The sequence below is a fragment of the Anticarsia gemmatalis genome, chromosome 22 (genome assembly GCF_050436995.1).
Source record: "Anticarsia gemmatalis isolate Benzon Research Colony breed Stoneville strain chromosome 22, ilAntGemm2 primary, whole genome shotgun sequence".
Lineage (NCBI taxonomy): Eukaryota > Metazoa > Arthropoda > Insecta > Lepidoptera > Erebidae > Anticarsia > Anticarsia gemmatalis.
In genome coordinates this window covers 7978690-7996214 of record NC_134766.1, presented here as the reverse complement: position 1 = coordinate 7996214, position 17525 = coordinate 7978690, and the positions used below count along the sequence as shown (strand labels likewise).

The following is a 17525-nucleotide window of genomic DNA, read 5'->3' as shown; positions in this document are numbered from 1 at the left end:
CTCTACAGATTTATTATAAGTATATATTATTGCCTATCCAAATTTTCCATGACACAAAATCGCAAAGTCTGAACTGAAATTCAAATCCATTAAGCTCTGTTTATGAAACTTCAACTTAAAGTACACATCACATAAGTCCTTCAAACAAACTTCCACATTTGAATATTAGTGGAGTGTGTCCGTGTCATGTATGTTCGATGAGATGCAATCATCTTTCACTTCGATGACATACGGCTTGTTTTCACTGTAATACGTCACGACATTTTATCGGCTTACGTAACTTAAAAGCCCCTGTTACTGTGTAGTGTAACCAACCGCTGATCATGAGTTTCCAGGTTCGATTCCCAGGTAGGGCAAAGCGCTATTCGGCTTTTCTAATATATATTAGTATCACAGAGATTGGTAACGTGCCGGGTAAATGGCAGTAGGCTTGCCCCCTATTACATGGCACTATGATGGCAAAATATTGGTGTAAATTTTCAACTCTGTTTACACTTATATGTGTATCAGGCGTGATATTATGTATGTAGTAAATGTTTCATAAACTTCCACTTTAGGAACATATCATATAAGTCCTTCAAACAAACTTCCACATTTGAATATTAGTGGAGTGTGTCCGTGTCATGTATGTTCGATGAGATGCAATCATCTTTCACTTCGATGACATATAGTTTGTTTCCAACGGACTAACGTAATTTTGCCGGCTTACGTCACTTCAAAAATATTTAAAATGACAGGTTTTTTTTAATAAAGTGTATATTTTCGTGCATGGTATAATAATGCCATTACATTAGACTAACCTTGTAATTATGGCGAAATGCAGGGGCTTTTCAAACTCCTCCGTCCGCGCTTTCTTTTCTCATTCATGTCTCATTTAAAGGTTTGTAAAGTATTTAATTTATTTTGAAAGTTGGGGTCTTTTAGAAACTTGAGATACAACTCACAAGTTGACCAAAAATAACTACTTGTCAATAGCACCAATAAATTTTGTGACTTTAGCCACTATTTGTGATGGAATCAAAGTCACAACCTGCCCCTATACTCGTAGAACGTAATACTTTATCAATAAACGTCGCAGCACTTTATCTCGGTTAATAATACTTAGTAGTATTAATTTTTATTCATAAAGGGGATGTTAAAAAAGCAATTTGAAAAGGCAGATGGACTAATTGGTTAACTGCTCAATTTCTAAACCTACATTCTTCCAAACTTCCATATGTGCCCATTGTACCCAATAATCCCAATCCATTTCGATTTCAAGTAAAACGTACTCGATACTCAAGTAATACCGTATCAAACAACTCTACCGTCCTAAGAGCCCTCTACCGCCTAAATGTGGAACTTCAAACGTATTAATTCTTTGAGTTTGAGACTTAAAACTTTTCTTTCAGACGATCGTTTGAAATCGGTTTTCTTGGTTCAATAACTATTTGAAGATAGGAGTTTTAGCCTAAGTTATGTTGTAATCGTTGTTTTAAGGTTTTAGAAATGTTTGTGTGTTTTCTTTTATAAATATTTTGGAACTTTTGGTTAAATTTAGACGGGTCGTCTATTAAATCGATATGGTATTGTTAGGTACAGTCAATTAAAAATACTATACAATCACTTTTAGCTGGATATATTTTTGTTTTGTTTGAAACATAATTACGTAGATTTTCTGTGGAATTGTTTAGTAAGATGTGCGTATAATTTTTTATAATTATCAATACAAATAAAATACAAAATTAACAAACAATTGATTCAATAATATAATTATAATGATAACTTCATATCTATTGCTATAGAAAAAATATATGATTGGAAATTCCAACACAGTATACTTTAAAATGTAAAGTTATTAACACAAGAGTTTAATGGAAACCAACACTTCATTTTTATAGGCAAGAAGCGAGGACACCTCGCAACTGACTAGATTCGAATTGACAACCGAACGATGAATAAAATATCGGCCCGACATCCGACGTACTTTTATGTTGATTTCGTCTCGTATGACGCATTTATAACTTTGAGATGATATTAAAATATATTTTTTTAGAAAATTGAGCCTGTTTTTCGATAGGAAGAAGTACTAGCACAAGGGTTAGCTATGACATCACAAATTATAGCTGTCCCTGTAGACAGTCTAATTTTTATGAAAAATTGGCTGTGTAAATCCGGAAAAAACCTTGTGAAAACCGTTTCTGTTTCCTTTCTTTTTTTTTTCTAAACTACTTCAACTTATTCTCGAATTAAATCCAAATACCTTTAAGATCCTATTTAAGGACATCGTTTGTTCGGTTCCCACAGGAAACAAATATCTGTGCGATCCATTAATAGTTGTTGCAAGTCTTTTTACGATGATTGTATGTAAATATTTAAAAGTCTCAACTTCCAAAAGCAAATCACAGCGCATTAAGAATTAAATTACTTATCAAGAAGGATAAAAATCATAATATATAATACTCACGATGATCAAATAAAGACGTAATAACTCAAATAAGTCCTGTCTCAATAATATCAAAACAAAAGATTTTCTACAAACGTGTTTCTGCGAAGTATCGAAAACAAAAGAAATATCTCCTTGTTTCCGGTCAAATTATTGACGCTAATTGCAATTGTCTGGTAACTATGGCGACCTGAGTAAAGGTCATTGAACTGAATAATTTTGAAAATTATCTTGTGTTCGTCTTTTTGTTTGAGGACGTTACGTTTTCTGCTGTCGAGGGTTTTGATTCGATTCCTACAAAAAAGTTTCAGTTTTTCACCTCTTTTGTACTTTGTGCCTGTTATTTAATAAAAGTAACAGCGGCATATGATTAGTTTTGGATGCAAAAAAATGTTTTCTTCTAGATAAATAATTGTTAATTGTTAATTATAAAAATGTTTCTATTGCCCAAGCGTATGGATAATATTTATTGTTGACCCAAACAGAGATGCCATCCTGAGACCTTTGCGTGGCCACCGCGTATACTACAGATACATTACAATGACATTAACAGCTTCTGTAAAAGTTCATTGAACTGAAATCATTTTCAACATGAATTCTTCTAACGGTCACTGAAGCCTTTTCAAGTGACAGTACACATTACATAGAAACTTGAGTCCGATATTAGTAATGTTTATTTGGCACCAATACACCAATCCAGCTAATAGATTACACAAGGATTATGCTGTATAAAAAGATATGCTATGTTTCATAATTAGGGGCAATTATAGTGGGTTGAATAAAAAATAAGCAAAATATATTCAAGTTGATGCGATATATTCATGTCATGTCTGTCAATCAATTACTGAGTGTATGAATAAACAGTGAATCGTAATTTTACCTTCAAATTTCGTATCGCTGTATCGCTAATAAGATAACAGATAATAATATTTGGAGTAAAGTATTTTGAACTACATATAATATTGTAAAAAAATATTGAGATTACATCAAATTCCTTGGCGTATCTTTGATCTTTGAAAATGATTGATGGATAATGTAGGGGCATAAGACAATTAATAACACCTTTTTAATCATAGAGAGCAATCTATGTACCATTATTTACATAGAGTATTTTTTTTCACGCGAACGGACTAGCGTACAGAGTTAGTTTTTCTATAAATAATATCTAACCTACGTAGCTATTCAAGCATTTCATCTTACCAGATATCATTCAAATCTCTTTCAACATATAAGTAGAGAGAACAAATACACCTCCATATTATTGAGATTAATAAAAATTATAGCATAATGATATTTTCACATCACAGTGTACAACTAACCTATACAACTGTTTGTACAGTCTTCAGTTCGGAGCAAGAGATCGATCATCGGCAAACATGTGTGAAACAAAAAACTCCAGCTATTTCTGAGTCTCTGTTAAGATTGATCGCTTTATTAACAGTTATAGGAAGATAGGTTTGAAATTGCGAAGGAAATAACTAGAAATATTACTAATATGTTAATTGTTATATCAACGCTAGAAAAGGGTTTTTGTCTTTTAGTATTGATGTGCCATTTTGAAAGGAAGGTTTATTAATCATCATCATTTATTAATGTAGAATTAAACAAATGCATAATTGTTTAAATATTAGTGTTTCTATCAAAACTTTAATCAATCGATCATGTTCGGTCACGCACTAAAAATTATAATCAAGGCCACAAAAATAATTTAGAAAAACAGTGAAAAAAAATGACAAAAGTCAGTTTTAAATACAATATATTTTATTATTTTACTTAATAACTATTATGTACATCGAACTTAATATAAAAATATCCTATTTACAAATACTTAAATTTACTAAACAAATAGTACGATATTTCAACTTACATTTCTTTTAAATAAATACGTACCCTGTTTCATAAGTATTTTTGTGTAAAATAAATAAAATCCCTACTTACACTATGAACACATTTAAAGGCACAATATTTTCTAAATAATACCAACACGAATCTTACAATAAATAATAATAATAACAAAATATATTAAGCTTATAGTCTGGAAGACAATCAACTTTATTTACGAGAAGAATTTTTATTCTGGTGTTTCTTTTATTACCTAAATGTCAACCTAAACGGTGTCAGGAGACCGATTTATTCCACAAAATATAATGTAACTAGCTGACCCGGCAAACATTGTTTTGCCATAAAAATTTAAAAAAAGTGTCACTTAGGGGCATGAAAAATAGATGTTAGCTGATTCTCAGACCTACTCAATATGCTCACAAAGTTTCATGAGAATCGGTAAAGCCGTTTCGGAGGAGTACGGTAACGAAAACTGTGACGCGAGAATTTTATATAATGTAACATTAAGGTTTCGCGACGTCTGGATAACTACCAGATAGCTTGACTATCTCATACATTTGTCATATAGTGGACCGATAGATTATGAGGCACTTATTTCGTAATTAACGTAACGTACGTAAGACTGGCCTCTAGATTTAGGCTCTATATCTTTTAAACTGTCACCTTTTGTTGTAGAATATTATATGGAACTTTATTATTCATACAGAATTTATCAGCCAGCCTGTGATAGCGGCCAGAGTACGCGCTGCAACGTCAAACGATCTAAGGTACAATGCATGTTCGAGTTAATTCTCGTATTTTTAGAATTATTTGTAAATTACTGATTTTCATATCAATAGTCATTGATTTTGAGACTGACTATTCCATGCTCTCTTAGACCCTGAAAGACATAAAAAATATCTAACAAATCTAGCCATCATCATTAAATCCTAACACCTCCAAATCACACTTCAACGCCTTTTCCTGGACAGGAACAGATCCTGGATCTGAGCATTAGATAAGCCTTTGGTTTCCGGCACGTACATATACGCGAAGATGGCGTTGATCAGACCCATAGTGCCGAAGATGTAGAAGGAGCCGTAGATACCGAAAGCACTGATCATGTAAGGGAAGACCGCGATGATGGCGAAATTGAGGAACCAGACCCACTCGATGATTATCATTGAGGCTAGGTTTTGGACCTGGAAATAAAATAAATTATTAAAGTTTTAAAAGCTGTTGAATATTTTACAAAAAAATTTTGGTAGCGATTGCCGTCTTTGAAGGAATAGGATAGTATGTAAATACGCTACGTAGTGCAGTAATAACTAAATGTTGCTTAATTATGAATTGGTGCCTCCCGAAACACGGAAGATGTATAAGATGGTCACCCATCCACAGATCAACCTCGGCAAGCGTAGCTTAAAAACTCAGAGATCGATCCCTGCGGCTGTTATTAACTAAGCCACGAGATCCTAAAAATGTTTTTTTAATTGTTCCAAAAATAATACCACCATCCTTCTCTCATGTATTGTATTTAAGAGGCATAAAGTTTAAGAAACACACTTGCATTTTATAACTTAAATACTTGACAAATTTATCTAGAATATCTTACCTCGGGTATAAAAGCTTCAGCCAGCAGCACATAAGGAATAGACCCAGCTCCAAACATGAACGCGAAGCAGTAAGCCAGGATCAGCAGTACCGTGATGATGGGAGGAGCTATCTTCGACTGCATCAGGTATCCCAGGGCTATCATACATACGAACACTAGAGCTGATGATGCTATTAGGAGGACCTGGAAATGGAAAAGACAAGTTAGGACAACTGTTAACAGCTATTAAATATTAAAAGTATTGACGAATGGTTCTGTTTAATATATGAAGTTTATAGCTACTTTTGCTTAAAATCGGTGGTTTAAGAGTTAAGCAACCTTGGCTCGACATTCTATAGATGGGTGATCGCATAGTGTAAATTGAGCTGAGCATCTCCGTGCTCCGTCTCCGTTATGAATTGACTTGTCGTTGTTGCAAATTTGTAAATAACAGTCGTTAAGCTTTGTCAAAGACCTTTGGGCAACTTGAAGAACTTTGACATTAGGTTGACCGCTAACAATAAAATAAATAATAGTAAAATTCTTTGTGATATATAGAGTTTGTGGATCAAATAAAACTCATCGCATTAACGAAGTTGAAGTTCCTTTTCAAATTAGCTGCAGAAGTTATCAGATCCCTTGTTTCATTTAATCAACAATACGGGTCTTCTTTCTATGAAAACAAATCATGAACCAGATTGGTTCCATGTGTGGCGCAATATCCGTTTTAGTCACCATGCCTCTAGCTATCACACAAAAGTACTTAGTTATTTGATAGCTATTTTGACCAGAACGAAACATTTTATGTTACGATCTATTAATAGTGGACACTGATTCTGGTGCTTATTTTTAATAATATGAAATTACTTTAACAAATCAAAGAGGAACAGAAAGCGATTTTATAGGCAATAATGACAATATTTTTGCTTAATACATTTATAGAGGGTATGCAAGATTTTTTAAAAGACAACTACCGCACTAAGAATTGCTCTGGTGTCGCGGAGACTTTTAAAAACATACAAACAACGGACACAAAGTACAACAACAACAAAAGTGTGGGAATCGAACCCACGACCTCCCGACGCAATGGTATTAGCTTGGTGACACGGAGGCAGCCAAATTCAAGTCGGAATTAATGCGGATGTTTTGCGTTTGCGGATACGGATGCGAATAACCGCAACACCTCAGATTCGTATATTCCTTTGAAAATAAACACTACATTATAGAAGCAACGACATAATTTACAATGTATTACAACATTCTGCTCTGAGATAGCCATTTTGAAAGCTAGTCACGTTTCGCTACAGATCTCTACATCATCTCAGTAATCATGGAAAAAGACACAGTAATAAACTACCCTTGCGGTTTGTAGGCTGTTTTGTGAAAGCCTTTTTTAGAGACAAAGTTTTGAACAGAAGAAATGGCGATGTATTGTTAAATGTTCGTACTGTAAAGTGTCAAAATGTCGAAGATAAATCTTAAATTTTGTATCGATAAATCGCGAACTAAGTTTTTATAGTAGAGTAAAATATTGTTGCAATCTAGTTTAAAAGTTAAAAGTCTTAGAAGTTTGACTAAAATATATTGCGACAATTCGTATTCTGCGTTTTCTTTTTCAACTCTAAAATAACTATTATGTAGGTACCTATTAGTCAAATTTATTGTTTACTTCATCTTATTTCATGTAGCAAAACTGTATCGGCTTCTCATTGACGCTTTTCTTGAAAACGATGCATCAAACAAAAGTGCATCGGCTTTTCATTACCACTTTTTCAAAAACGTCGCTTAACCCCATTTATCCCTCGCATCCAATGATAATGTAAGTTAAGGACACAAGATAAACAGGCTTCTTTTTCATTTGCATCGCTTTAAAGTCCCAATTGCATTGAAACACATTTTATCCTTTTCAACCACTTTCGAAAAACTCCTACATCAAATTCACTATACATTTTTAAACTACTTACTCTTCTCCCGGCCTTATCAGCCACGACCCCAGTGACGCCAGTACCGAAGAATAAGAACACAGCAAACAACACAGTGTACATGTCAGCCTTGCTCGGGTCTGTCTCTGTGAACACCGTCTTTGCGTACACTTGCACCGGGACAATACCCATCAACACCTGAAACAAAAGTAACCATTACTGTCCCACTGCTGGGCAAGTGTCTCCTCCTGAAAGAGGGAGGATTTGAGTCCACCACGCTGGCCAAGTGCGAGTTGGGGACTTTATTTACGTTACTGAAAAAAGAATAATATTTTTTTAAGCCAGTTTCACATTGATTGTGCGTTTTTCACTTACTATTGTTCTAATGGAAACAATATTAGACTTAGTGCATTTTTTTGGGCTAAGCTGGAGAACTGGATCACTAGTGTTGCAAGCTAGCTAATTTTTTGGTGGTGTGGGACATTTTTAACACAAAATTCTCTGCATTTATTTGGTTTAACTAAAATTGATTTTAAATTTAGACGCAGCGTAACAGAAATAAAAAGATATGAATTTGAATAATTCACACATTAAAAGCTATTTTGTCCAATAATAAGCAAATATAAGTAATCAACTTTTAAACCCAATATATCTTATAATTGAGTGCCAAAAATACCAAAATATTATTTTCATTACAGCAGCTCAAAGAGAAAGATATCGAATTTTTAATCAAAAAGACCGAGATAAAATATCAAGTTAAAATTATATTATTTGCGAATGTAACCTTGTGCCGATATGATTTGTTAGATATTTTATCTTGCAATCAAAAAGAAACCAGAGTCATGCTGACTTATTCAATTATTTTATACAACAAGTCTCACACGGATTCACTCGAGTGCAAAATTCATCCCTAATACCACTCCCAACTAGCACACAAGCTGCTTATACAGTCGTTACACAGCCTGATAGTTGCATAAGAGTCGTTCAAATGCTGTACAATTCTCTATAAGTTGTATACTAGCTATTTAAAAAACCCTTTAACAGCTAGGCGGGACAGTAGCCGTTTAGTAGGAAACTAATGACTTATAGTGATATATGAGCATGTAATTGCATCGCTAGACAGCCTAGGGAAGTATAACTGAGTTAATGGAATCTTCTATAACACCGTTAACTGTATAAGGGGACTTTAGGAGATAAAGGAGTTTAAACGGAGTTATGCGTTGCGCTTATAGCGCTCAAGAGCGTAAATAAGCTTTTTGTAATGCCTTAGGTTCTATAACAGATTTTTTTAGGGCTAGTGTATTACTCATCTATAAAAGAGGCGCGTAGGTCTTTAATAGCGCCTTGAGCATTATATCAGATATTTATATGGCTTCTGTACGGCAAATAGATGTATAAGGTACAACAGCAAACACTAGAGCCTTTGTACAGCTTAAGCCGCTAGAGCAGATGTAACCAACTCTGAGAGGTGCTTGATCGAGACGCCATTACAGCATTTGGTAAACATATTTTTTGAGGTTATTACGATCTTTTGAAGATCATATAAATCTATAGCCTGGTAACGTTAACATAATTTAAATCATTTTTTATTACCTATAACCCTAATTAAACTATCTGTAACCCTCAAAGTCTTATTTATGTTCAAAATACAATTTCCAAATCCACATATCTATATAATGTTTGCATTTAAAACTGAATATTTTGAGGGCGCATGAAAATATTGACGATAATATACATATATATTGACAGCAAACTGGAACTCGCACTTTCATATCACGTACACAAAGAAATAAAAGCGATAGACTACTTGATATTTTCATAATCCAATCCGTAAAAATAAAATGTCTCCTCATTTGTCACTGATGATTCATTTTAATACAATATATTAAGTTTACACCATAATAAACCGACCATATTACTAATTTAGAGCGTTAGCATTTATAACCGTTACACAGTAGCGCTAAAATAAGGTAAAGGTGGTATAATCGCGCTGCAAGAGCTTTTTCGAACGCTCGTGGCGCTAACCACCTCTGTACAACAGCTGGTAAGCGCCACGAAGCTGCGAAAAAGCTCTTGTAGCGCGATTATACCACCTTCATCTTATTTTAGCGCTCCTGTATTACTACTATACTACGTACTATTATAATTACTATTTACGACCACTGTAGATCCAATGTCGAGCTATAAGCTGGACAGTATGGGCCTATTTGACGCTACAAGAGATCTGTAGCCGCTTATAGAACCACTATACTTCTTACTAAGGAGCCTAAGGCGTTATAAAAATCCTTTAACCGGCCATTGTGCAGCTTGTTATAGCGCTTGTGTGCTAGTTGGGCTACCACTTGGAGATTGACTTTTGAGAAGTTTAAGTTAACCTAATTTTTTTACTAGCTGACTGCAGTTTCTGTAACATTTTTTACTGGTACTCTGCTCCTATTGGTCGTAGCGTGATGATATATAGCCTATAACTTTCCTCGATAAATTGGCTATCTAACACTGAAATATTTTTTCAAATCGGACCAGTAGTTCCTGAGATTAGCGCGTTTAAACAAACAAACAAACAAACTCTTCAGCTTTATAATATTAGTATAGATAAGTATACATTTTGAATATTTACCATAATATTTATATTATTTAAAACTTTTCAAATAAGCTAAATCTACTACATATACAATATGATCACGTTTTCAGCTGACCCAACAACAAATGTTATTTCAGCAGTTTAGCCCTAAGAGCGTAGTAGACAAACATATATTTCCATATATGATGCTGGACAAACCGACAGACAGACTTTTGCGATTGTTATGTTAGTTATTTACTCTGTTTTTCAAGTTTATTATTTTTCATTAGTGCTCTATAAATAATACTATTTGCTGAAATTCTGCTATGTATTTATAGAGTGCTAATGATTTGATTAATTTGGTTCTCTAATAAATATAGTGTATCAGAACTAAATGGAATTAATGCTTAGAGCAGAGCTAGCAAACAGAATAAATATGAAACAAAGCTATAAAGAGTTTCAAGCATTCATTGATTTTGTTTAAAAGTCCAACATTAAAAAAAAATAGCCCATTAATGTCCCACTGCTGGCCAATGGTCTCCTCCCGTAATAAGGGAAGGGTTAAGCCTTGAGTCCACCACGCTGGCCTAGATTATTTGAGTTATAGCAAAAAATATTTTACACAACGGCTCATTCAGATACATTATCTTTATGTTTGTATAGGTTGGCTGAATTGTGTCTTGATTGATTATACCTAGTCAATTCGGTTGCAGTTCTGCCACTATAAACAGTTATTGAAGTGCTATGGTCTTAATGCACTTATTTCTTATGTATTAGAATAATAATTATTTTTTGTTGTTTTGTAATCTTTCTTTGTTAAACTTTATTGGGTGATATAATCGCTTAACGATTAAACCCATTAAATAAATAATAATAAAAAAAAAGAAAGATACATTATCTAGAGTAAATATTTAAAGTTCCTGTCGGATATATTGTCAAGATAATTCGATTGAGAGTCAAAATATCTCACCTGCATTGATATGACAGTTATCACGACGGTGAACGCCCATCTTGAAGCAGGTTGTACAACTGTAAGATAAGAAAAAGATATTATAAAATCATGAAGTATATACCAAATAGTGTAGGAGATAGAAACCTAATAAACTTCTACGGTTCTGACATTTAGTTCTATGTAAAACAACCAAATGTATTGTCATAATAGATGTCTAGGTTGCTATGTAGTTAGTTATAGTCTTCACGTAATTGATATTTAGCTGTACTTGTCAATTTGTTTGGAACTAGCCAATGATGCAGAAGATTATGTTTAGGCGTGACAGTTTCGCTATCAAATTTGTGACGGAGAAACCCAAGGGTTATATGGTTATAATCTGGGACTTGAACCCAAGACATACAGATCTACCTGTCTTTAGACAAAATACTACAGACAAAATTCCGAAAAAACTATTATACAATCAAAACACATTGCCAAACACGAGAATCGAACCGAGTACCTTGTAATCAGCCCACGTATTCACATTATCTATAAAAATATCGTCAAGCGGATCTGTTATCGATTCCGCGAATACCTCTTAGTTAAAATATACGAAATTATGATAATAATAGACTTAATATAATCTGGTAATCTTATCAAAACGTGCAGTTGTAATAATCACTTGGGATTTCAAGAATGCGTAGTAAGTAATAAATTAAGATCTTTGTTGAGATAGTAGTACTTGCTTACACGTGGTTCCAGAGTTTTAACCCCTTTTTTATCCGTTTAAGGGATGAATTTTGAAAAATAATGTAGCTTAAATTTGAGGTCAGGTTTTCAACTGTCACTATGTCAAGTTTCATTTAAATCGGATCAGTAGTTTAGCCGTGAAAGCGTAACAAAGATTTATGGTCGTTTACACGACGGTGGTATGAATGGTGAGTCATTTTTAAGAAAAACCCATCTTGTATCGTTGTTATCTGTTGATATAAGACCATAGGATAAAATTTTATATCATCGGATCTACAATAGATAAGAATATCAAATACTGAGTTCTGTTGCCATGGCAACGCCTTATCGGAATCGCAACGTCCAACTTTACTTCGCTTACAACAGCATAGATAAGTAATTGACACATATTTTTACAGTTGGTTTTGTCGACTAGTGAGCGTGTGGCATTTAAGATTACTTAAAGAAAATAGTTCCTGCGTAATACGCTAGGGGCGCTGATTACTTATTCGTATACATTTTGTCGATAGTCAGCAGACTGTTGATGGTAGTAGGTGATCACTTTCTGCTATTAGGTAATAATTTCATATAATTATGTGCTTTAATGCGGTGAATACAATGTATGTGTTTGTATAAGCGACTCTTGGAAACCTTGCCATATTAGCCCAGGCATGTCTCGTAGTATTTTTTTTCTACACATATTCTTACTGTTGCGTGACCATATTAATTAATAATTATTTCAACAAGCATAAAGGGTCACCTCAGATATAAAGAGAGTATTAACTTACACAGTAGCTTGAACGATGGAGTAGATTGCTGTACCTCCTGGTCGTTTTCTTCTGAGTTTAACTTTTCTTTCTCCGCTTCTAAAGCTTTGGGGTCCGTTTCTGCACAAAATAAAGTCAACTTAACTATGTGGCTACACTATTCAAATGATAAAAATCACACTTTTTTATGTTCCGTACGTGGAATTTATGGCAAGGAGTTATCAATACCTAACACCTACCTACCTGTCTCTGAATAACATAATAACAACATCAGTATTCAATCAATCAAAGAACCGATAGAATCGGTTGTAAAAGCATTATTTTACTTTAATTCATAACTCGATATCTAATCTTTACGATAACATACGTATAACGGTGTGAAAAAAAATATAAAGAATTTAATTTCTAAGAGGGCACAATATTGTTTGTTTAAAATAATATAATAATAAATTTAACCCATTAATACCCCACAGCTGGGCAAGGGTCTCCTCCCGTAATGGGGAAGGGTTTAGAGCTTAAGTCCACCATGTTGACCAAGTGCGGGTTGGGGACTTTGATACAGAGTTATTCAGAACAGTTCTTGAACTGTTCTGAATAACTCTCAGGAATGCAAGGTTGCATCACGATGTTTTCCTTCACCGTTGGAACAAGTGATAATTATTTCTATTACACACATAACTTCGAAAAGTCATTGGTGTGTTGCTTCAAGTTGTAAACTTGCGTGGCGGACTCAAAGCCTAAACCCTCCTTTTTTTTGAGGAGACCATGGTCCAGTAGTGGGACAGTTACGGATAAAAAATTATCTTATTGATCTTACCTATGACAGACACTAATTGTACCGAGGGCATGACCAATTGCTTCAATTTTGCGAGCTCATCAAGTACTAACATTGAAGTTACTGGCACACCTCTGTATTTCGCGATTGACAGTTTTGCATCCTGTAAGAAAACAAAGAGATGGTGATAACGTTGTTTAACATCTTGTTTGTTATAGATACTTAAAAATATGCAGAGGTAGCCGCCATTTACAAAGAGATATGCATGCCGAACGTATAGCCAACTCACGCATTAAAATCCCAAAAGAGATATAAATAACGAGGTTTGAGGCATTTAAAACCTTACCGTTAGTAGACCACAGAGACAGATGTAAATGATTTTCTGGAAGTGATTAAACAGTGCAAAAATCTGAGTGCAAGAATTTTACAATAACGAAATTTTATGTCTTTAAAATTCCGTTTCACTACAAATTCTAAAACGACTTACCTCTTCTCTATTCTGTCTCAAGAAATACACAGGGCTCTCTACTACGAGGAAGATGAGGACTGTAGCGGCTAAGGAGAAGCCCATCATAAAGAACAGAATGATTCTGTACGTCAAAGCCCAGCCGATGATGTAGGAGAGCAGAGTGCCGCTGCAGTAGAGGAACATGGATGCTGGAAGAAATAGAAGAATTTACTAAATTAATATGATCTGTGGATACTTAACGGGTAAAAGAAGTTTTGTTTTATGATGACCAACATTAACTGTTTATATTTTTGATATAAATTAATAATACTGGCTCAAAAATTTCAAAAATATTTTCTTTTCTTTATACTGATAAAATGCGTGAGCAAAACGTATTATTTTTACCACCATTTTCTATACCAGAGTAAAAATAATTATCCAGAAAAGGATACATAAACAAAGATCACCTGTTTAACATTGACTGTTAAGACCAAATCAAACAAAATTTTATTTAAAAACTCCCTAACACGCAAAAAATATATTTAGCTACTTACATGAAGCCAAAGTTCCTCTGATAGAATCCTCAGCCACTTCTGAGATGAAGATAGGAGCCAACACGAGAGAGGCACCTCCTGATATACCAGCCAGGAACCTGGCTGCCAATATCACTCTTATGGAAGACGTCATACTTATGATCACCCATGCTAACTGGAAAAGAAAAAAATATGTTTAATGAGATGTTAAGCAGCGCACCTAGCGTATTCTGTAAGAACTATTTTGTCAAACATTTTTTTTACGATATCATGCCACAGGGACCAAAAATTGAAAAATAAATAATGGTTAGTACTATAACCATCCTTAGTATGTGTTAAGGATTGATGTTTAACGTTTTAAATTATCCGTTTAAGTGGCTATCTACCTATAATATAATTGTTTGAATTCACAATAAATATGATCGGTAACTACCCGAACAATTAATTATTTATATATCACTTAGTTACAAACAAAAATAAAACCAAATGGCTGTTTAATTTATTGTGTAAACTGTTTAATAGAATCTTGAGAGCCTAATACTATCATAATTCTTGTGTAAATTAAAATCCTCCGATATATCTATTAATCCTTACGTACTTTGTCTATCTTTCGATTTGACGGCCAAACATTCGATAGGATTATCTATAAGGATATTTTTTATTATCAGCCAAATATTCAACTACAGCAAATCAAGGTCTTCCTTCCTTCCTTCTATGTAAGTCTTTATTATTTGTTTTTAAAGACAACTCACGCACTTAGAATTATTTTTGTGTCGCGGGGACTTTAACAAGCACATAAACAACGGACCCGAAGCACAACCAAGTCTAAAACAACTATTTGTGGATCGCACAAGTAATTGTTCCGTGTGGGAATCGAACTCACGACATCCCGACACAATGGTAGTGGTGTGGCGACCACTTTAACCACTGCACCATGGAGGCCGTACATGAAACTAATATTGCAAAATCGTGGCCTATGAGTTTATAAAGTCACAAGCTATTTTTTTTACATTCACTGCAGAACATGCAGAGGAATTCTTGCAGTATTCTTTAATAATGAAAAAGTTTGTATTCAAATTGTACTTACAAATACAGGTAAAGAAAGCACAACACCGCCGTATCTTCTTCCTAAACTATTGATTAATACACCAGCGATGGCACATCCACACATAGCACCCAGTGAAGGTAGACTACCTAATAGAGATTCTTCAGCCTTTGTCATAGGAGCAGAGAGGGGTGTGGTTGTGTTCGAGAAATATAACTCCGATGTGTATGAGGGCCATACGTTCATAAGACCCATGATGAGGGAGCCGGCAGCAGCTGAGACCAAAAATAGAATTAACGGTTAAAGATAATTCAATCAATTATAATATTAACTTGATAGACATATACCGAGATACACCAAAATAATAATATTATAATAAAAATATTTCCTAAGTCTCTATTAAGTCAATACATAAAAAAATATTTCTTAAATAATTACAATTTAATACATGAATCACTTCAATAGTTTTACAAGTTTTGAAAATGAAATATTTAAATTAATTGTATTTAATTCATAAATATAACGACCAATTGTTTTGTTAAAGTAAAAAATAAAAAATGAAAAAAAAATCCATTACATAGGTACTTGTAATATTAATAATGTAAATTAAATATCTTTTGGATTCAACGTAAATGTACGGATTTACGGATAAATAATAAAATTAAACAGAAAATAAATAAAATAATTCCATTACTTAACACGATAAAGAAGAAAAATTATTCTCGCAATTTAAAAGTATCTAACACTTTAATTTTTTACTTTAATTTCCTTTATTTATTTATTATTTTAACACTTTAATTCACAAATCACGCAACAATTAAATTTAAAATTACCTGCCAAAGCCGTATGAAACTGCCTCAATCGTCCAACATTCATCTTGTTCACTCACACTTCGCAAACACTACTGGCATAAAATTCGTATTTGCCAAATATATCATAGCAATACATTTATCTTCTTCAACACACAAATTCTTATCGCTAACGTGTTGAATGTCAATCTGTTCGTGTATTGACATAATTATGTACATGTTAATTTATTTTAATGGAATCCATTGATTTCTTTGCGCACTGATTACGGAAATAACTGTTACTTCTTTGGCTTTGGCGTTATTTGTTTTCTATGGAAAGATACTCCTTAAAAGAAATATACGCAGTTTCAAGTTTGGGAAATTCCTTTTGTTTGGGTAAGGAGTCGGGTGACGTTATATAGCTTGCAGGATTAAAAAAAATCTCAGGGCCGACTGTTGGCTCTGAAGATTAGTACGTTCAAACAAACAAAGAACTCTTCAGCTTTATATTATTGGTTTAAATCAGCCTTTGTACTAATAGCGGTAGTTGACACTACTTTGGAACACGCATTTTGAGTAGGGTATTGGTCAGATCAAATCCTAAAATAAATGTTCACTGTTTCAAAATATCAGTAAGAGAGAAAAGTTTGGTATCGAGCCTAAGTCCAATAACATTGAATATATATATTTTTTAACCCATTATTGTCCCACTGGCAAGTGTCTCCTCCTATAATACGAGTATATACGCGCGTATTTTGTTTATGCCAAAAAAGTCAGTAAATCTCCGACAAAATCGGCATATTTTCTTAACTTACTTCGTCACCGAGATTACTTCATACTTCAGTATTATGATATCATTACAGCTTTAACAACTTTACAAAATAAAAGGTCTGGTGACCAGATAAAGGTTTTTATCTATCTGATTACATTTACAAACAGTAGTACCAAAATATAAATAACAATTGATAACACTTTGATTGCGGAAACGGCATTTTTTTCTCTTATCTCAATTTGATAAATTGTTATAAATTTATTGTAATTGAGCGTTTAGTACAGTCGTTTGTGTTGGTATGTTAATATAATAATGAATATTTTATTTCAATTATTGCCATGTGAAGTCATTTTTACGAATTATTCTATAGTTTTAGTACGAGTCTACTTACATTATGAGAGAGGACATTGATGCC

At 33.6% G+C, this 17525-nt stretch overlaps 1 protein-coding gene across 1 annotated transcript; it reads right to left on the bottom strand.

The window, feature by feature from the left end:
- Positions 1-5002: 5002 nt before the first annotated feature.
- LOC142982627 (facilitated trehalose transporter Tret1-like) lies at positions 5003-16451 on the bottom strand. Its single transcript, XM_076129232.1, has 10 exons — positions 16384-16451; positions 15593-15825; positions 14527-14680; positions 14012-14181; positions 13567-13687; positions 12771-12869; positions 11293-11351; positions 7805-7960; positions 5862-6044; positions 5003-5448 (listed from the first exon to the last, which is right to left on the bottom strand). Exons 1-10 carry the CDS (start codon positions 16424-16426, stop codon positions 5218-5220), a joined length of 1449 nt encoding a protein of 482 aa, XP_075985347.1. The 5' UTR covers positions 16427-16451; the 3' UTR covers positions 5003-5217.
- Positions 16452-17525: the final 1074 nt, after the last annotated feature.

Bases quoted from the DNA above. Each gene is read 5' to 3' on its own strand.
- LOC142982627 (XM_076129232.1), bottom strand. From the start codon at position 16,426: ATGAATGTTGGACGATTGAGGCAGTTTCATACGGCTTTGGCAG. The intron at 15,826-16,383 runs GTAATTTTAAAT...TTTTGGTCTCAG, and splicing joins GTTTCATACGGCTTTGGCAG to CTGCTGCCGGCTCCCTCATC. The intron at 14,182-14,526 runs GTAAGTAGCTAA...TATTTCTTCCAG, and splicing joins CAGAGGAACTTTGGCTTCAT to CATCCATGTTCCTCTACTGC.